We start from the raw sequence: 22,052 nt of genomic DNA on the forward strand, positions 1-22,052 counted from the left end.
TGTAAAATGACTCATTATAAATTGATAATATATTGTTATACGAACAACAGATACACTGAAGTGAGGTGCTAAAGAATGAAAGCAGGCATAATCTGGTAGATTAAATTAAAGTGGTACATTTTGGAAAGCTGTGTTTTGTATTTATACATTTGGTGAAAGAATGGGATAAGCAAAGGTATATTTCCAAGAAAGTTTTGCAAGGCCTTACCACCTCAAAGAAGAGGTAGGGCAGGAAAGGAGGAAATGGGCAGAAGATGAGGGGGGAAATAAAAAGAAGTAGGGCTTACTTTTCCAAACAGCACTAATTCTTGGTTATCTGACTAGATCAGAGGATTGGGTAACAAAGTGAGGTCAATGCTTGTAATGCCATTTAAGTCACATTCATCACTTCAGGGCATGGCTATGTGCCAATCTAGAATCAGAATTAGGCATCAAGCTCATTTAGAAGTTTAATAAATTTACTTTTAATAAGACATCTTGTTTGGTATTAAAATTCATGAGACTCCCAGAACAGGTTCTCTGGACCTTTATTAGAGGATAAGAAGTTTATTTGACAATTTAACTTCTTGACCACTGGAGTAGGAAAGTTGATGTCTACAAACTATACCTATATATCCCACAAGCTTTCTGAAAATGAGTCATTTCAAATTTAGTAGCTGCATACACCGTTGGCTCCAATTAGTGACCTCTATGGGGATTTTTTTTTCCTTTGGAATTCATCAGTTTATACCTCTGTGTTCATAAAACGAAGAGAACGGTTTCTGTATGCCTTTTTAAAAGGAAACACTGCTAGGGAATTACCCAGCAATATGACGAGCAGAAACAAGGTCACATTCACAATTTAAGATGAGCTCAACATCATTTATATTTAGAACTGGATCAATCCAGAATCGTTTCTCAGCTTGGCTTCTTATTAGCTGTGTGACCTTGGGCAAGTAGCTTTACCTCTCTGAGCTGCAGGGTTTTTTTTCTTTTTTTTAAATTAGTGACATGCAAATACTTCCTCCTAACTTGCAGGGTTTTGAAATGAAGGAATGATATACATAACCAAGCAGGTCAGCTGTCTACACAGAGTATGCAGACATGTTTATAGATACATGAAGCCTCCTGGTGATTATGTGTCACAGTGTTAACTGTGTCTAGGCTTTCAGTAGAGCTCCGCATAGTTCTGTCTTGAGTTAAAAACAGGGTTTTATTCTTTGAATTCTACTTGAATTCCTCTTGGCTGATGAAGTTCACATGTGCTATGACTGACTGACTTAGTACACTGCCAAGGGTTTCTTAATGCCTCGAATTGACAGAGCAGCTGTTCTCAAACGTTCACGCACTTAAAATGCAGATTCTGATTGGGCAGGGGTAGGGTGGGGCCCCAGCTTCTACATTTACAAGTAGTCCACAGGTGATGTCCCTGGTGCTGGTCACCCTAGGCAGCCAGGCCACTTGACAGACCTTCTGTGCCTCTACACTGTTGACGGCGCGGGATAATTCCTTATGGTTGCATAGGGCACTCTTGTGCACTGCAGGAAGTTTAACAGTATCACTGGTCTGGACCCCACTAGATGCCACTGACCCCATCACTCCACGCCAGCTGTGACAGCCAAAATGTCTCCTGACATCGCCATTGCCAGATGCCCTCAGGGCGGCAAAACCGCCAGGTAGAGAACCGCTACCATGTAGCATGCTACCATCAAGGTGCGCCCACAGCAGCAACCTTGGAGCAGGCAGGCAAGTATCCTCCAGGCTAGTTTGAAGACGGGGAAACTGAGGCTGGGCACCGCTCAAGGTCGCACGCATGGGTAATCGAAAAGACAGCGCGGAGGTCCCGCCGCGCCGCGCTCTGAGGAGAGGACGCGGAGCCGCGCCCCCGCCCGGTGGACCCCAGGGACTGCTCCCACGTGCTCCGGCCCCACGCGCTGGCCGCCGACCGGAAGCGGGTGCTGGGGCCGCGTAGACGCAGCGGCCACGCGCGCCCGCCAGCCCGGACATGGGCCTGCGGGCGCTCCTGGCCGCCGCCCGACTTCGGGGCCAGCCGGGGGCAGAGCGCGCGGGAGCCCGAGCGTCCCTGCACGAACACCGCTCCGCCGCGGCCCCCCGGCCGTGACGTACCCCGCGCCGACCGTCCCCACGCCTACCCAAGACCGCCCTCACGGGAGGCGGCGGCCGCACACTACCCACCCAGAAGAAGTCCGTCCATGTCAAAGATGAGGTGGGTGACGGGCTGCGGCGGGGGCGCCAGCGGGGGCGCCGCCATGGTGCCGCGTTCTGGGTCTGGGTGGGGGCGAGGAGGAGGAAGTGCGCGCGCACCCGCCCGCCCCGCGCACGCGCACTCAGGGCCTTCTCACACGCCCGGGGTCGCTCTGCGCACGCGCCTCCCGCGGCCCCTCGCCCGGCTCCGAGCCCGCGCGTCCTGGGCTACCTAGTGCCGCTCCGCGCACGCGCACCTTGGGCTTTCGCCGCAGCTGCAGCTGCAGACCCGGGATGCGGCGCGGGCCGGCGCTATACGTTTACCCTCATCAATTCCTCCTCACTTCACACCTGGAATTGGGCCAAGCTACTCAGCCAGCGGCCGCGCAGAGCCGAGGCCCTCGTCTGGGGGCAAATTCACTGCTTGAGTTTGGATCGGGGGTGTGAATGAGGAAGGAGGGACAGTACAGGGGGCTGTAGAGTGGGGAGAGGGGGGTTGAAGATGCTAAGGGTGGTATCACTGCTAGCCATCAGGTTGCAGACAAATGGCCTTGGTCACGAGGTCCCTGGGTGGGTTCGCCCGAGCCACCAGTCCCTGGACCGTGGGTGGGTTTTTCTCAGTTTCGCTTGCCCGCCTCCCTGCGGTCCTGGACCGCGACTTGAACAGGCAGCCACGCATGCGCAGTGTGCGGTGAGGATGCACAACCTCCGTGCCTGCATCTCTGAGCATCCCAGGCCGGTGCATTGTCCCAGAGCAAAGCCAAGCTGCGCAAGGAGGATGCTGAAATAATACTAATAGTCAACATGTCTTGCTGGTTATGCCTTCTTAGGTATCATCTGTCTTTTGGGCTGCTCTGAGTTTTCTTCCTTTTTTAACTTTTCAAATGCCACCTAAACAGCTTTCTTTTTTTTTTTTCCCTTTTGCCATCGTCAGAAAAATACTTTTTTGTCCCTGTTTCTATTTCGTGTTCATTTATGTGGTATATTCACGTTTAAGGAAAAGGATTGGGCCTTTTGAGAAGCGGAAATAAGAGAATTTTAAGACTTTAAAAACGTGAGGGTGCGCCGGGCGCAGTGGCTCACACCTGTAATCCCTGTACTTAGGGAGGCAGAGGTGGGAGTTGGGGGAATAGTTTGAGCCCAGGAGTTTAAGAACTGCCTGGGCAATATAGCGAGACCCTGTTCTCCACAAAAGGGGAAAAAGACCAAAAAAAGGTGTAAACATGAGAGTGTATTTCTAGTTTAGTGCATACATACTGGACAGGGGCATGCCTGGATTCAGCAAGAATTATCATCTATGATAGACAAAGTACACCTGTGTCTGCTTCCTCCTGGGTAAAATGGAGGTGATAAAGGAGGTGAGGCAGGCCAAGCCCTTAGTACTAGTGCATAGTATATAGTCAATAAAATTATGTGTTCTTAGAGCTGGTACTATAAGAGAGCTTCCCCCATTTAATGCAATCGTGATTTCCCTTTGAGGACACGGGATTTCAGAGAAGGCAATTTATGAGCAAATTAGGAAAGGACTTGCGACTCAAATACAGTCATTCGTGGTTTCTGTATTAGTTTACTACAGCTGCCATAATAATGTACCACAGACTAAGTAACCTAAACAGCAGATGTGTATTGTGTCACAGATCTGGAGGCCAGAAGTCCTAGATCAAGATGTCAGCAGTCTTAATTCCTTCTGAGGGCTGTGAGGAAAGGACCTATTCCAGGTCTTTCTCCTCAGCTTCAACCTGCTTTCCTTTCCCTGTATCTTGTCCTATCGTCTTCCCTCTGTGTGTGTCTCTGTGTCCAAATTTCCTCCTTTTGTAAGAACACCATTCTTATTGGACTAAGGACCACCCTAATGACTACATTTTAATTTGATTACCTCTGACAAGATCCTGTTTCCAAATAAGGTCACATTCTGAGGTAGTGGGGATGGGGACTCCAACATATATTTTTGGGGAACACAATTCCATAATAGATGCATTCCACACACATTGCTGTGGTACCTACAGTAAGTATGACAGTATTTTCCACCTGGAGTCTTTAGAATTCTCCCTCCCAGTTTCTTTCCATTCTCTGGAAACAAATGGATGCACACATGTCAGAGTTACTGTTTTTTTTTTAGTATTATAACCACCTCACATTTCTGTTTAGTCATTAAATTGAAAAAGAGTATTTTTCTTTTTTCTTTTCTTTTCTTTTTTTTTTATGAGACAGAGTCTCACTCTGTCACCCAGGCTGGAGCACGGTGGCGCAATCTCTGCTCACTGCAGCCTCAACCTCCCGGGTTCAAGCGATTTTCCTGCCTCAGCCTCCCGAGTAGCTGGGATTACAGGCGCCAGCCACCACACCCAGCTAATTTTTGTATTGTTTAGTAGAGACGGGGTTTTACCATGTTGGCCAGGCTGGTCTTGAATTCCTGACCTAGTGATCTGCCCGCCTCGGCTTCCCAAAGTGCTGGGATTACAGGTGTGAGCCACTGCGCCCGGCCAAAAAAGAGTATTTTTCAAAGGAAAAAAGGCCCCAGTGCCATTTTGATGAAAAGGCAAAGCCTCACAGCGATTGTGGAAGAAACAGATTGGGAAATCGTAGGTACTTCAGCTCTCCACAGATGTGAAAACATGCTTCACATTATTTTTTTGTAAGTCTAATTTTCTACACTTTTCAGTAACATCACTTCTATGCATAAGATGGAAGACTCTTTGCTTAAAAAAAAAAACAAACTGAGTGAATGCTTCTCTGTCACAAGCTAGATTGGAAAAGAATGAAATTTTGTTCTAGCAATGTGGTTTGTACACATATAACAAGTTAGTTTTTAGCTTTTCATAATTCTCCAACAGCCAAAGATGGGCAGTTTCTATGCTGATGGGGATGCATTTCCTTCCATGAATTACAGTTTACTTTTGTACAATTGTGTTTTCCCCATGGGACAATAACTTACTTTTCCTGACAATTTTAAGATACAATAGAAATGATCCATTAAACTATAGTACGATGGCGTCAAAAGCACATTAACAATGGAACAAATAAACAGACTATCTTCTTTCACACAACATATAAACTTAAACATGCCATTCATTGTGTGTATATATATGCCATCCTGTATGGAGTCTTAGCTTATTTCAACTTCCTTAGTTTGTCGTCCTGGTTCTTGTGTCTCTGTGCTTTTGTTATCTGTTGTATTTGGTTTCCAGGCTGCTATATCTGTTTTCTGTGAGCCTGCTTTGCCCTGTTATTCTCTTTACTTTTCTGGGGTACAAATCTTGCCCAGCGTAGATGGAGGGTAACAGGTTGGACTAGGGACCATCTTTCTCAGTGGCTGTACACAGTCTACTTTTCTTGATGATGCTGAGAGACCAGAAAGCTCTGACTTCATCTGATGGGGCCTGAATTTGAGCTCCTCATTGCAGACTTACCTGCCTTCTTCCCCTAGATAGCTGGCTTAGCAATGCTGACTTAGGAAGTCTCTTGCTTCAGAGGCACTGAATATTCTCACCCCTTCCCACTGCTGGTTTCCTCCAAGCCCGGTGAGCTCTGGAAGGGAGCCTGACATAGATGGCTGAATTCACCACTCCTGGCTTTGTACTCTCGGACATATCTGGTACTTTTGTGTGGGGAGGGTCATTGTTTTTGAACCCCTTCACCATCAGAGTACAAACTGGCTGTGAGCGAGAGGTCCAGTTTGCTTCTCTGCAGTGGTGGATAACAGATGTGGTCTGAACTGGCAGTGCCAGCATCGCCTGGGAGCTCACTAGAAATGCAGAATCCCAGCTGCCACCCCCAGACTGACCGACTCAGCATCTGCCTTTCAACCAGGGCATCCAATGGTCTAGACCATGGACCCCCTCCTGGGGTATACCAGCTACTTCATTGTGAGGAGGGGGCTTGTGATTATTATTATTATCGTTATTTTATTTATTTGTTTATTTTTTGAGACGGAGTCTCACTCTGTCGCCCAGGCTGGAGTACAGTGGCACGATCTTGGCTCACTGCAAGCTCTGCCTCTCGGGTTCACGCCGTTCTCCTGCCTCAGCCTCCCAAGTAGCTGGGACTACAGGTGCCCGCCACTATGCCTGGCTAGTTTTTTTGTATTTTTAGTAGAGACAGGGTTTCACCGTGTTAGCCAGGGTGGTCTCGATCTCCTGACCTTGTGATCCACCCGCCTCAGCCTCCCAAAGTGCTGGGATTACAGGCGTGAGCCACCGCGCCCAGCCAGGATTTTTATTTTAATGTAAAGAAGTAGCAAACGTATTAAGTTTACCAACATTTATTTTTATTTTATTTTATTTTATTTTTTGAGACAGGATCTCACTGTGTCGCCCAGGATGGAGTGCAGTGGCGTGAAGTGGGCTCACTGCAACTCCCCTCCTTCCGGGTTCAAGCGATCCTGTCACCTCAGCCTCCCGGGTAGCTGGGACTACAGGTGCCCACCACCATGCCTAGCTAACTTTTGTATTTTTTAGTGGAGACGGGGTTTTACCATGTTGGCCAGGCTAGTCTCAAACTCCTGACCTCAAGTAATCCGCCCGCCTTGGCCTTCCAAAGTGCTGGAAGTACAGGCAGAAGCCATGGCACCCAGCCCTAACATTTAATATTTGTGTGAACACTGGCGAATGTTCTTGTGTCCTGGTCTTTTCTCCAGGTATCCTTGCAGGGAGGAGGGGAGACATCATTGCTCTCAACCATTTTATTTGATTTCAGCATAGTGCAATGTACATATTAAGGTAAAGTGTATTTACGGCTTATATTATTTAATTTTTAAATCAACTCTCAAAAAAAATGGACAGAGGGATTAAAGCCATGCCTATGAAAATAATAAAATGTAGCTTCCAGTTAATAACAAGAAAGTAGAAATTCCAGCATCAGCTTTATAGCCTTCACTAGTGATTACAGATCATGTTTCGTAATATCCATAATGTTAGTGCCTAAGTAGACACACACTATTCTAAAATAGCACATGTGAAGGGAGGATGTGTGCTCCAAAAATGTGGAGAAGTGAAGCATGTGGTCAGACCTTACCATGCATTCGAATTTCCTCTGTCCTGCCAGGATTCTCACTGACTAGACATGACTGGACATCTGAGAGGGGGCTCAGGCTTCATCACACCCCACCCTTTATCATCTCATTGTTCTGAGATTTAGGGCTCCTGACTCCAAACAGTTCCCTCCTTGCTTGCCCCTCTTTCCCTTTCTCCTTCCCTCCCTTCCTTTCCTCCTTCTCCCTTTCCCTGTTTTCCTTTCTGTTCTCCTCCTCCACTCTCTCCTTCCTTCCCTTCCTTTCCTCCTTCTCTCTTTTCCTGTCTTCCTTCCTGTTCTCCTCCTCCACTCTCTCCTTCTCTCATTCCTTCCCTTCCTTTCCTCCTGTCTTCCTCCTGTCCTCCTCCTCGACTCCTTCCCTCTCTCCTTCCCTCCCTTCCTTTCCTCCTTCTCTCTTTTTCTGTCTTCCTTCCTGTCCTCCTCTTCAACTCCTTCCCTCTCTGCTTCCTTCCCTTCCTTTCCCCCTTCTCTCTTTTCCTGTCTTCCTTCCTTCCTGTCCTCCTGCTCGACTCCCTCCCTCTCTGCTTCCTTCCCTTCCTTTCTTTCTTCTCTCTTTTCCTGTCTTCCTGTTCTCCTCCTAAACTCCCTCCCCCTCTCCTGCCCTCTCTCCCTCTTTTCCTTTTCTTTCCCTCCTGACGTTTCCTCTGGCATAGCTCCCTCCCTCCAGGACCTGTGAGGGGTTTGTGCACCCATAATGAATACAAATGGGGATGTCAGCAACTTGGGCCTTTGCTGTGTCTTGTGCCACATTCACAAAGAGGGGTACCCACTGGCCCTGCCCGCTGAAGCCTCTCTCTTTGAATGGAATCACAGCTGGAGCTCACCACGCAGAGTGCTGAGTGCCATCTCTAATGTGCGCCTTGCGTCGTCTCTGCTTCCGAATAAACCACATGCCCACCTGCAAGGCTCTGAGTTCCTGTCACATCTTATGCAAGCTGCTTAGTGTGCTGGTCACTTCTCCGAAGTGTTTATAAAGGCCATATGCTGAGAGTCTGAGATGAAAGAGTGATTAGTTTATGGTTAAAGTTGGCTCATTGTTTCATAGCAACTGTTGTAATAGCCACCAGCCCTCAAATAATTACGATGTACTTACAACTTTATAAATGATCTCTTACTTCATTGACTCGGCAACTTTGCAAGGTAAACAATGGAATTATTCTTCTTATAGAAATAAAGAAACAGAGCTTGAGGAAAGTCAGGTACCTTGCCACAAGTCATATACCTGAAAACGATCAGGGTGGAGACTTCAACCTCTCTTGGTCTTCCTTCCTCAAAAAGAGCCAAAAGGCAAAAACTATCTATTCATATGTTTCCTATATGTTTTCAAAATTTCTTATGTTGTGCATAAGCAATCAGGACTACAACGTGAATAGATAATATCAAAATCAAACACAAGAATGAATGTGCAAATAAAGGGAAATAAAGTAGTCTAGAAAACACCAGCGAAAAAAAAATAAGGAAAATGAAGCTTCAAAAAATAAACAAGGAACATTTGTTTTCTTCAATTCTGATGTCAGTATGGCATGTCAGCGATAACATGGTCCAACCAGTCATTTCTAGGATTGAAAGTTTTCTCCTTTATTTTACATGCATCCAACTCCTGTGCTGCTTGGTGCAAGCTAACATCTGGAGGGAACAGAAACCTGGTTGCACAGCCTCTCCCTTCAGCTTTCCCATGATCACATAAGCCTGGAAAATGTGCTGAATGGGTCCTTCCCTCCTCAATTCACAGCCACATGTTCACTTGAAACTCTCCCATTTCTGTGATCAACGATGGTCTTCCTATTTTTTTTTTTTAACACAACAATTCCCAAACTTACTCAACAGGGACCATCACATATGCTCTTTAAAAAGAACGTAATATCTCCTTCAAACACACTTTAGAAATACCAGACTACTGTTCGGCATAGGGTCCATTCTGACTTACATTCTGCCTCACCACCAACTTTCTTGAAGCAATCATTCAGTAAGGCTGTGGGATTTTGCCAAGTCAGTGTGACACCAAACACATTGGAAAAGCAGACTAAATTTACAGAGTAAAATTCAGAGAATGAGAATCTTAGGTACCTCAAATAGTTAAGATTTTAAGAATCTTAAAGGGAACAGAATATGTTTATATGTATATATGTATACCATACATATGTTATATAATCTATATAAATAATATATTGGTATGCATGATTTTTATAAACTTGAGGAAATGCCTTCATATATAACTTAAATATATTTAGTTTGTATATATTCACAAATGTATATGTTAAATATTATATTACAAATAATGCAACTGCATGGCTTTAAGAAAGTTAAGAAGAAAGGTGATTACAGTAGGTTCTCACTTGTTGGTAGGTTTTTGGAAACTGTGACTTTAAGCAAAGCCACATATAACAAAACCAATTTTTTTCTCATCAACTTTATAACAAAATGATGTTGAATGAAACAACCTGCTGTATATCGTTCCTCTTAAAGTTGCAATTTCTGAGAATCAGCCAGGTACGGAGGCTCACACCTATAATCTCAGCCCTTTGGGAGGCTGAGGCAGGTGGAATGCTCGAGCTCAGGAGTTCAAGACCAGCCTGGGCAACATGGTGAAACCCCGTCTCTACAAAAAAATACAAAAATTAGCTGGCTGTGATGGCATGCACCTGTTGTCCCAGCTACTTGGGGGGACTGAGGTGGGAGGATTGCTTAAGCCTGGGAGGTCGAGGCTGCAGTGAGCTCTGATCGTGCCACTGCACTCCAGCCTGGGTGTCATAGTGAGAACCTATCTCAAAAAAAAAAAAATTCTGAGAATCTATTGACATTGTTAAGTGAGGAGTTACTGTACATATGATTTAAATTTATTACATATATACACACATAGATGCATGCATGTGTGGATTTTTTTATTTTTAGCTGGCTCTTGCTTCTCTTTGGATATATGTGTGGTTTTAACAAACTTTAGGTGAAAGGTCTTTATATATAATATATGTGTGTATATATATTTATATATAATTGCACAGGTTTGAGAGTTGTTTAATAGGCTAAGTGAAGTAGATGGGCCAAACAGGTACAACACATGTATTTTGTTCCTTTGTGGGCACATTTCAATTGAATATGTTTATTGTCTGCTGTTGTATTAGTGTGTAAACAATAACATTTGGAAGCATCTATTTCAAGTCAATTTCCTAGGGCCATTTAAACCACTCTGAAAGAATCTTAGAGGCAATAAATTTCCATGACTCCTTCCTCCTGGTGTAAACTAGGATGCCAGTTAAAGAAAGGTAGTTTACTAGGACTTGGGTTTTGGTTTAGTAATAAAGCTATAACTTGAAACATGGAAATGCAGTATAGCAAAGAGAAGGCTGTGATTAAATCTGCTCCTGAAAAATGGGAAGCGAATGATAATTAAAAACCACAAATATGCAAAAATACCTAGAAACTATTCGTGATTTTTTGTGTTCCTTCTTTAATCTGCCCCCAACCATATTCCATGTAATACACATAGGAGGAATTCTGGGGTTTTCCACGTGTTTTTGCCCTTTCCTGTGCCATACCCTTTAATAGACAAGGAGGGGGTCCCCAAACCAGAGATTTGAGAGCACTTTTGGTGTTTTAACGTTTCTAGACTTTATGAAGCTGGCAAATGGCTTGGAGGAGAATAGTTGAGCCCACTGAATGTATACAGAGCTTACTGCTGTTTGTCTTGTGCAGTAGTGGATGATGCAATAGGGAGACTATAAGCTGGATTCTGGGGCTCCAGGTCTCTTCCTTCTGCATGGCTAAGAGGAGAACCCTTCTGTGAGCACCGTGTTGCTCTCATCCCACTTGCCCGATTTGCATTGAGATGCTTGTTCCTTGATTCAGGGCCCTAATTATCAAGCCTCGATCTTTGCTCATGCAATTGCTGCATGTCGAGTCTTTGAGAGTGAGTGTTCCCTTGCTTATCTCTGATTGCATGTGCCCTTCTTCTGTGGGACTCCAGGATTTCCCACCAACAGTCTCTCTAATGGGTTCTTTCTGGGTAGAGGCCCAAGTAGGAAGACATGCCCAGTGTTAGCTTGAGGGTTCCTGTGCAATGCTTCTGATGGTTGGCACAGTTATAGAAATGTCAAACATCAGGTAGGTTCAACTCTGAACAATTTCATTAAGCATCTACGTAGATTCATATACCAAAGTCTGTGCTTTTCATGATCTTAAAGCACAGTAATTTTCATAGCTCGTAAAGTAAAAATCTTTTCACTTCTGTCTTCTCAAAATTGCCAAAAAGGATCATCCATTTCTTTTGGCCAGGCACCATGCCCTGGGACATTATATCTAATCAATAAAGGGTTATTGATTAGAGGGGCCTGAGATGTATGCTTCTGCCTGCCTTACTGGTGAGAAAGCTGGTGCCCCAAGTGATTAAGCACTTTTTGGAGGTCATACAGCTAGTGGGTGCTGGAATCAGAATGCCATGTCTGTCTGACTCCAAAGTCCTCCATCCACATATCAAGACAAATTATTCTGGGGAATATTTATTGTAACAGGATACTCATTTGACAGCATCGTGAAATCAGATGGAAAAAAAATGGCATCCTGTAGGAATTTTCCATGTAGATAACCAGGAATTCTATGGATCTCTGGCCTCACAGCAAGGAGAGAAGTGGGGGCTTATGAAGAGGTTTCTGTGGCATTATAGCCCTGCCTCTTCCCCAGTGGAGTTAGGCTTTCTTTTTTCTTGTTTCCTAAATGAAATAAAAACAAATGACATGGCATGCATCTCTCTTAGTCTCAGTCCAATGTTGAGGCTTCAGCAACACTCCTCAGAGAGGTCGATATTTGATTGTGCATCTCTTGGGGGACCCAGGTGGGTGGCACCTGATCCCTGCCTGATCTGCTCTAGAGACTTCTGATCTCGAGGACTAGGGGGAGTTGATTTAGGTTGCACTTCCAGAGTCCCTCAAACAAATATGCATGACCAGATAACCTTAATGATTTGGACTTTTTCCCCACAAAATCTGCTGAGATGAGGAGGAAACTCCAGCAGAGAGGCACCACTGGAAAACCAGTTGGAGGAAGAGACGACATCGCCCGCATCTCGGGAGTTGCAGATGGGGGGGATCCAGCTGTCCTGGCTTCCAAGAACTTAAGAAAATGCCCTTCAGGTTTGCCTGAAATCTTCACATGACAGCACCAGTGAGAGAAGAACGAACCTTCTGCTCCTTTTCGCCTTCCTTTCCTGCTACTCTCCAGGTGGAGGGATCAGTAACCGCAGCAGGGGGAATGAGGGAGGATGACAATTGAGAAAGCCAGAAGCTTCCCCGTGTGTGCCCTCTGTTTCAGGACCATGAAAAGCATGCCTTAGCTGGGGGTAGGGTGGGGAGGAAAGGAAGTCTTACTCTGGAATTAAAGCTGCAGAGATTTAGCATTTCATTCGACATTTAACTTTGATCTTGAAAGCATTCAGTGACCAGAAATATCATGTGATGTGCTGGAATTTTGACCACTAGCTGGTATAAGACATTTCTGCAATGAGTAAGTTTTATAGAGACCCTGGGAGACAAAACATGGCCTTTTGGTAAAATCCGAGTCATATTTATTCATGTTAAAATACTTTTCAGGTTTCGGCATGCCCAAATCCTTAGTTATTATTAAGAATAGAAAATGGGCTAACACCGCTACTTTATATATTATTTGAGTGCCTACTGAGAGCCAGAGGCACACAAAATAATTAGAAATAAGCAATTTTTTATTTATAGAAGCAAACACTCGGATTAGGCTTTTTTTTTTCTTTCTCCCTTTCTTTTTTCCCTAAATGCTGTAAAAACAAACAACACGAAGAAACTAATAAAAGAGAAACACTGGAAGTTATTTTTCCTGGGGTATGATTTTCCCCCAAGGTGTGTGGTCAGAAGACTGCCTCCTGTTTCATCAGCATTGATGGGACACCTCCCTGCTGAGTGGTAGCCCTGCTCATTGCCCAACCCTGTGGTATTGACACAGAGAATGAATTCCTTGGGGCTCTTGGCACTGTGTTGTATGTGTAACTCACTTAACAAACAGGCTGGCAAGGCTTAGGTGCATCAGGCTCTCCACAGATCATTAAAAACAAAACCCTTGCTCTTCTCATCCTAAACCCACGTCCTATGTTGTTGTTCATCGAAAAAATAATCATCACTGTTTGTCTGTCCCACCCCACCATTACGTAGCCTCCCTCTTCTTCCTCAATACACGCTCCCTTTCCTTGCTGCGCACCGTGCAATGCAAAATTCAGTGCACGCAGGAAGTGCTCTCAGTGAACTCCTGATTGTTTTCCAGGTTAGGGAGTCAATAGGTGAATAAGAATTGCAGTTAAGTATTCAGGGCTGGCACCCAAAGCTCCTCCAAAGTGATGAGTTGGTGAAGGAAGTCCAGCTTCCCTCTGAGTGATGTTAAAAATGTGTGGGGCACTGGGGGAGAGGGAGGCCAGGTGGAGAAATACATGCAGTTAAATAACTTTTTTATGATAGATTCGCTGATTACTCAGTGATGACTTTATTGCAAATGATGCTCCAATATAACTGCCCAGGCTGTCAAATGATTATTCACACACGATGAGCGTTCGGCTGGGATACTTGTCCAATGTGATGGTATGAAAAGCTGTTTGAGATCCTTGAAGGAGACATACAAAGTGTCTGAGTCTCCCAGTAAGGAGCCCTCTCTGAAAGCCTTGTAAGAACTGGTGAGTTACATTTTTAATATGATTATTATTTTTGCTTCTCTGCTGCTAAGATGTTGGGATACGTGATGACAGAAAATTGCTTACGGGGAATATTTGCTTTAGTTGCACTGCTTCAAAGGAAGTCTAAAGGTTTCTATTTATTTCCCTTCCTGGAATAGCCCAAGAGCAGCATGTTAATTGAATAAGTAGAAGAGCCAAGTCTTTGCTCTGGGAGGCAGAGTTTTAAATTCTCTTCTGTGGGACTAATCAAAGTTTGTACATTTTTTATCTGTAGTGTTACATTAAAGAAAATATCTGTAAAACCACCTACAACAATTTATCTAATATGTTTTCATTTGCTCATTTGCCCTGAAACAAGGCTGTCTATAAGGAGAAGAAAGTAATTGCCAAATAGTTTGTCTTTGTGGATTACGGTGGTAGTTTGAAAACACAAGCTTGGTATAAAGAATACTGGAGTTTAGAGGAAAGAATCCTAAAAGGAAATGAGCAAATGAAGTGGTAGATTTTGTGCTATAGTTTACACAAAAGAGAAATTAGATCAATTAACCTCACATATGAAAATACTGGACCCACTGCTTCTGAGTTAGATACGATGCCTATGCTGGAGATGTCTTTGCCATCCAATGCATTCCCTGAAAGATTGGCATGATTTTAAGCTTTCAACTTACTGCTTTTCTAAAGGATGAATTTGAGAAGGAATTAACAGTTGTTTCACTCTTTTTCATTTTAAATATACAGATTCAATATCTGTAATGTTAACATGTATGTATCCTAAAGAGTAGAAATATGTATCCTAAAGAGTGGAAAAACAACATACATCCCTACTTCTAGAGGGGCATACACGTAGATCTCTCCATTTATCCTCAGGACCATGCATGGAGTCAAATGTTTCTTTCTGTTTTTTCTTTTTTTTTGAGATGGAGTCTCAACCTGTCTCCCAGGCTAGAGTGCAATGGTGCGATCTCAGCTTACCACAACCTCCACCTCCCGAGTTCCAGCAATTCTCCTGCCTCAGCCTCCCGAGTAGCTGGGATTACAGGCACATGCCACTATGCCTGGCTAATTTTTTTTTTGTATTTTTAGTAGAGATGGGGTTTTGCCATGTTGGCCAGGCTGGTCTCGAACTCCTGACCTCAAGTGATCTGCCTGCCTAGGCCTCCCAAAGTGTTGGGATAACATGCATGAGCCACCGCATCCGGCTGAAGCCAAATGTTTCTTAACAGGCTATGTTGGTTTTAAGATGTGGTGTTTATTACCGTACTTTTTACAGTATGCTTGTGTATGTAAGATCATCTCTATAAAAGAACTAGGTTAACTGAAGAATGAGTATGTAGTTCAGAGATCAGTTACTGTTTTCTGAAAATTTATATTAATTGCAGAAAATGAACATCCAAAAACAATTTAACTTTTGCAATGCATGCTGTACATAATCTAGTAAGTATGAACCAACCAAATGGATGATTTTTTCCCCAAAGAGAGATGCTAAGAAATTCCTTTGATCTCTTTCAAGTAAACTCTCTGTTATCTTATGAGCAATTATAATGAATTAAGATGTCCAGTTCATGCTTACTTTACTTCTTATCAGAGTATCAACATATTTCACATACACATCAGTTTTGTCTTCTGTGCCAACCCGAGCAGATTGAGTTGGAGGAATGTTAGAAATAATTTTCACTGAAAATAATATCACTAAAAGTGTTGAAATTCTTTTACAGAAAGTTTGCTCCATTTTGTCTCATTTACTGTAGGTACTCTTTGTCTCAAGGAACACATGACAATGCTTTACTGAATACTCTGTGAATTGGTGTCTATGGTGACATTACTATTTGCCAACTGAGAAATTGCCCCATATTCATTTATAATGAGATTATCACATCACAGCTGATATCAGGAGACAGAAATCTAAAAGCTTTCAGTGCATTAAAAAAAAGATAATAACGACTCCTCTTTGCATTGAAAACCTAAATAGTAGATGTTGAGCATCCCTTAAAAGCTTAAATAAAATAAGCATTAAGAGTTTGTGGCCAAAAGTCCTAAGCCATGCTTTCTTAGACCAGGTTCTGTCACCATTGTTTTGTTTCTATCTTGTCTTCTCCTTAAAATTCCAGCCTTGGTTGGAAATTAACCCCTGCCAAACTTGGCCACTGAGTCAACAAGCACTTCCCCAGTGCCCCAGGGACACAGGTAACAGAGGATGTGGCAATGATGAAGCAGAAGTCCAGTCTCACCTCAGGTGTTTTCTGTGAAGGAAAACAAGCAGTATAAATACTGCAAGTACCAATGTCAATAATAATTAAACGCTTATTATGAGAAGGCAGTACAGGGCAGAGACTTGGCACAGGGCTAATTAGGAGAAGCACCTTCAACTGTGAGGTCTGGGAGAAAGCCCCGGGGATGGAACAGAGATGGCTTAGGGTCCCGGGTTCCTCTTGGTGGTTCCAAGACTGGGAGATTTTTAGTTTAGAGATAGAGACTGGGATGTTCTCTTTTATGATGAATTTGTCTATCCAGCGATTCCCCACGGAGGCACTGTTGGTACGTGGGGCTGGGTGATCCCTTGCCGTAGGGGCTGTCCAGTGCATGGTAGGATGCAGCAACCCACAATATCTCCAGATGTTGCCAAATGTCTCCTGGTAGGTAAAATCATCTTCCCAGATGACAATCTCTGGCCTGAAATAAGCATTTAAAATGTGTAAGACTGGCTGGGCGCAGCGGCTCACGCCTGTAATCCCAGCACTTTGGGAGGCGGAGGCAGGTGGATCATGAGGTCAGGAGTTTGAGACCAGCTGGTCCAACATGGTGAAAACCCGTCTATACTAAAAAAAAAAAAAAAAATTTAGCTGGGCCTGGTGGCACGTGCCTGTAATCTCGGCTACTCAGGAGGCTGAGACAGGAGAATTTCTTGAACCCGGGAGGCAGACGTTGCAGGGAGCCGAGATCGCACTGCTGCACTCCAGCCTGGGTGACAGAGCAAGACTCCGTCTCAAAAAAAAAAAAAAAAAAAAAAAAAAAAATGTGTAAGACAGAACTTACTTAGAGCAGGGTTTCTCAACCTCAGCACTACAGACATTTGCGGCTGGGTCACTCTCTGGTGGTGGCTGTCCTGTGCACCATAGGGTGCTGGGCATTATCCCTGGGCTCCACCCAGCAGATGCCAGCAGCATCTCCCACCCACTGCTAAGTTATAACATCCAAGCTTGTCTCCAGATATCACCAGATGTTTCTTGGGTTGCAAAACTGTCTCTTGTGTAGAATCACCAAATTGGAAACAGATAAGCACTGGCATCTGGGATCACAGAAGAGGTGTGGAGATCACTGTTTTGAGTCTGTTCTCAGCTCTTTTTCCAGCTGGCCAGGCAGCTCTGTGTTTTTGTTGGAGCTTGTCACAGCTGGTTTGACCTGGGTCATTGGGCAAGCATTCCCTGGGTCTCGACTTGTCACCTCTTCTGCCTAAGAGGGAACTCTGGAGCTATCCACATCCAAGTGATTTGGCCAAGGTTCTGTTCAGCATAGGTGGCTTTTCCAGTACCTGACTTCTTAGCCCACAGGACTTTACCACTTCTTTTCAAATCTTGCCTTCAGAAATGTAGGTTTGCAATCCTTTGTCCATAACCAAAAATAGAAAAGAAAAACATTGAAAACCCAGAGTTTTTCTAACATACTTGGCAGTGACACCAGCTCGAACCAACTAACACAAAACTAACATAAAATGAAAAGTCTTCATTCATCCCACAGATTGTGGGTATTCATTTTGTTTCACTGCAGAACTTTGTTTAGATAGGGTCTCATTCTGTCACCAGGATGAAGTGCAGTGGCTCGATCTAGGCTCACTGCAATCTCTGCCTCCCTGGTTCAAACGATTCTCCCACCTCAGCCTCCCCAGTACCTGGGACTACAGGTGCCCGCCATCATGCTCAGCTAATTTTTTTTTGTATTTTTTGGTAGAGACGGGGTTTTACCATGTTGGCCAGGCTGGTCTTAAACTCCTGACCTCAGGTGATCTGCTCACCTCTGCCTCCCAAAGTGCTGGGATTACAGGCATCAGCTACTGCGCCCAGCCTCACTGCAAAACTGTTAACATGGGTGACCACAGGCTGCTGTCCAAGACTTCGCTTGAGCTATTATATATGACATGAGATATTCACCATTACCTTATAAAACCCAAAACATTCTGCATTCTGACACACACCGTTCCTCAAAAGTTTCCATCTCAAGACTATGGGCCTGAGAATGTAATTGCAAGTGGAAAAGGGTTCATTCTTAACTTCTTGTGACCTTGACCACCCGATGGTGCTGTTGTTTTTTGGTTTATGGTATCATCATGTGCTTCCGTGTGTCCTCGGATGCAGCTTCCATTATGTAAAACCTCCTTCCTTTTCTGTACTCTCTAAACTTTAGAATAACCTGAGAACACTCAGGAACTGAAACTGAGCCAGAAAAGCTGGGCAGAATAGCTGTGTCATTTGGTTCTGGGCCCACTTGTAAGTAGCTCCCAGCCCCCACTTCCCAGCCAATTACCTAAGATGCAAAGAACCATTTACACAAATCTGGGGGACAGAGTGACCAAACCTGGGGACTCTATGGCTTGGGGCTATTAAACCAAAAGACATTTCTTCATTTTTGAAAAGCTAAATTCCATTAAAAAAAAAAAAAAAAGTCGGAGCATGGTGGCTCTCACGCCTGTAATCCCAGCACTTCACGAGGCTGAGGTGGATGGATTGCTTGAGTCTAGGAATTCAAGAGTGGCCTGGGCAACATGGCAAAACCCCATCTTTACAAAAAATACAAAAAATACAAAAAAAAGAGTCAAGTATGGTGTCACATGCCTGTAGTCCCAGCTACCTGGGAGGCTGAGGTGGGAGGACAGCTTGAGCCTGGCAGGTTGAGGCTGCAGTGAACAGTGATTGTACCATTGCACTCCAGCCTGGGCAACAGAGAAAGACCCTCTCCCAACAATGAAAAATAAACAAACAAAAACAACTACCAAGTCCTTATTTTGTTTGTTAAAAAGAAAGAAAAATTGTTCTTTATTGAGTATGGGTACATCTGGGACAGAATTTCTCATCCTCTGCACACTAGATATTTGGGGCTAGATAATTCCCTTTTGTGGGATGGACTGTCCTATGCAGTGTGGGGTGTTAGTAGCTTTGCTGGACTGTGATAGCCAATATCTATCTTACAGCTGTGACAGCCAAAAATGACTCCAGACATTGTCCAACATTCCCTGGAATGCAGAATCACCCCTGGTTGAGAACCACTGGTCTAGAAAAAGCATGTTAAAAGGAGTAACAGGCTGGGCATGGTGGCTCACATCTGTAGTCACAGTGTGTTGGGAGGCCAAGGAGGGCGAGGAGATTGAGACCAGGAGTTTGAGGCCAGCCTGGACAACTCTGTTTCTACAAAAAGTAAAAAAATAAAAAATCAGCTAGGTGTGGTGACTCACACCTGTAGTCCCAGCGACTTGGGAGGCTGAAGTAGGAGGATCCCTTGAGCCTAGGAGTTTGAGGTTGCCATGAACTGTGATCACACCACTGCACTCCAGCTGGGTAACAGAGTGAGATCCTGTCTCTAAAAATAAAATAATAATAAAAATAATAATGCAAAGCTTTGACTTAACCAGGAGGATTCTCTGCCTTGATACTATTGACATTTGAGGCCAGATCATTCTCTGTTGTCAGGAACTGTTCTGTCCACGCTTAGTAGCATCTCTGGCTTCTACTCACTGGATGACAATAGCACTGTCCATAAGTTGTAACAACCAAAAATATCTTCAGACATTGCCAAATGTCCCCCGGGGGTCAAATTGGGCCCTGGCAAGAACCACTGGTCTAGGCTAGTGCCGTAGTCTACAGAGTCACATTACTTTAACTTTGTGTGGTGCCTCATATTTTATAGAAAGCATTTTCTCTTTCTCTCTGTCGCTCTCTCTTTTTTTTTTTTTTTAATTGAGACAGGGTCTTGCTCTGTCATCCAGGCTGTAGTGCAGTGGCATGATTACGGCTCACTGCGCCCTCAACCTCCCAGGCTCAATTGACCCGCCCATCTCAGCCTTCTAAGTAGCTAGGGCTACAGGTGCACAGCACCACACCTGACTAATTTTTGTATTCTTTGTAGAATCGGGGTCTCACCATGTTGCCCAGGCTGATCTTGAACTCCTGGGCTCAAGTGACCCACCTGCCTTGGCCTCCCAAAGTGCTGGGATTACAGGCATAAGCCATCGCGTCTGGCTGCATTATCTTATATTTTGCTTCATTTAATACTTTTCTCTTTCAACCCTGTGAGGTATTTTTGAGTCCCATTTTTGTGGGTGGGAAAACCAACCCCAGCAATCTATATAGTGTGTCACAGAGTTTTGTTTGTACCCTGCCATGTTGCCAGATATCACATGGATGACTCAAGTATGGGGATATGCAAAGCCATTTGCCTTAATTGGCAGACTGGATCATATAAAATAATTTACATGATACTAAGTAGACACCACAGTTAGCAATATGAAATGGATTCCAGGAACTTCCAATTGCAAATTAGCTCATGTGACTGATGAATTACTTAATCTAGGAGGTTATAGCTGCAGGTGCCTAGAGCTTGCAGGTTGCATGACTCGGAAGATTTTTAGTTGGACATGATGGAGACCCAGTGCAACCTTGCTCCAACCTAGAAAGGGATTTTTCAGTTGCACATGAGGGAAGTTCATAGAATCAAAGAGAAAACCACGAACCAGGAACAGTTGTCTTCAAGACCAGCTGAAAATTCTTTGTAAGCCTGATTGACATGACCCATAGCTACTACCTATGGCTCCAGATAGTAGCCATTACTGTATTTGAAAACACTTGGTTTTACATTCTGGTTAAGTTTTATAGTGTTGGTACTATTTTATGTATATTTGGGATTAGATACTGTAGTCATTATTTCTCACTGCAGAGCAAATTACCACAAACTTAAAGACTTAAAACAAATACCCATGGAGGATCTTACGATGACTGTGGGCCAGGAGTCTAGGCATAGCTTAGCAGGGTTCTCTGCTCAGAGTCTCACGAGGTTGCCATCAAGGTGCTGTCCAGGTGTTGGCTGTGTTCTCACCCAGAGCATGGGGTCCTCTTTCAAGCTCAATATCAAGTTGTTGATAAAAAATTTCTTTATTTGTTTATTTATTTAGAAACAGAGTCTTGCTCTGTCGCCCAGGCTGGAGTGCAGTGGCAGGATTGAGGCTCACTGCAACGTCTGCCTCCCGGATTCCAGCGACTCTTCTGTCTCAGCCTCCCAAGTAGCTGGGACTACAGGCGTGTGCCACCACGCCCAGCTAATTTTTGTATTTTTAGTAGAGATGAGGTTTCGCCATGTTGGTCAGGCTGGTCCCGAACTCCAGACCTGAAGTAATCTGCCTGCCTCGGCCTTCCAAAGTGCTGGGATTACATGTGTGAGCCACCGCGCCTAGCCCAAGTTGTTGATAGAGTTTAGTTCCTTCTTGTAGGATGGAAGCTCTCAGCTTCTAAAGACTACTCTTCATGAGAGGCATCTTACAATAGAGCTGTCTATTTTAGCAAGGCCAGCAGGAGAAGGCCTCTTGTGCTTGGATTCTGCTTTCAAGGCCTTGCCCTATTAGGGCAGGCTCACCTAGGATCATTTTTTTGTTTGGTTTTTGTTCTGAGACAAGGTCTTACTCTGTTGCCTGGAGTGTAGTGGTGTGATCATGGCTCACTGCAACCCCAACCTCCTGCATTCAAGCCATCCTCCTGGCTCAGCCTCCCAAGTAGCTGGGACTGCAAGTACACACCACCATGCCTGACTAATTTTTTTTTTAAGTTTTTGTAGATACAGGGTCTTGCTATGTTGTCCAGACCGGTCTCAAACTCCTGGCCTGAAGTGATCCTCTCAACTCAGCCTCCCAAAATGCTGGGATTACAGGCATGAGCCACCATGCCTGGCCCTCATCTGCCTTTTGATTAGCACAAAGTCAGCTGATTAGGCACCTTAATGACACATACAAACATCCCTTGACTTTTGCCGTACTTTATTGATTAGAAGCAAGTCATCATTTCCACCTTCACTCAAGAGAAGGTGTATTGTTGTATTGTACTCACAACAATACAAAGTTGTGAGTACCAGGGGCTGGAAACCCAGAAGGCGGTCTTAGAACTCTGCTTCCCACAAGTGCCTT

General features: G+C 44.3%; 2 protein-coding genes across 14 annotated transcripts in view; one reads left to right on the forward strand and one right to left on the reverse strand.

Moving 5' to 3' along the window:
* Positions 1–2,444, reverse strand: part of PUDP (pseudouridine 5'-phosphatase) — an 86,264-nt gene extending 83,820 nt beyond the window's left edge. The window contains exon 1 of one of the 3 annotated variants that reach the window (XM_055269318.2): positions 2,176–2,444. In XM_055269318.2, the coding sequence (XP_055125293.1) occupies positions 2,176–2,251 (76 nt within the window). In that variant the 5' untranslated portion in view covers positions 2,252–2,444. The remainder of the gene's footprint in view (positions 1–2,175) is intronic. The other 2 variants (XM_055269319.2, XM_055269317.2) reach the window with 2 other exon arrangements.
* The window catches only part of STS (steroid sulfatase), a 352,626-nt gene continuing 331,948 nt past the window's right edge, over positions 1,375–22,052 (forward strand). For 2 of the 11 annotated variants that reach the window (XM_063635336.1, XM_063635333.1), the window contains exon 1: positions 1,407–1,725. The gene's annotated coding sequence lies outside the window, so the exon portion shown is untranslated. Of the gene's footprint in view, positions 2,207–22,052 lie in introns of all 11 variants that reach the window. The other 9 variants (XM_063635335.1, XM_063635338.1, XM_063635331.1 and 6 more) reach the window with 8 other exon arrangements.

Source organism: Symphalangus syndactylus, chromosome X (assembly GCF_028878055.3).
Source record: "Symphalangus syndactylus isolate Jambi chromosome X, NHGRI_mSymSyn1-v2.1_pri, whole genome shotgun sequence".
NCBI classification, from domain to species: Eukaryota; Metazoa; Chordata; class Mammalia; order Primates; family Hylobatidae; genus Symphalangus; species Symphalangus syndactylus.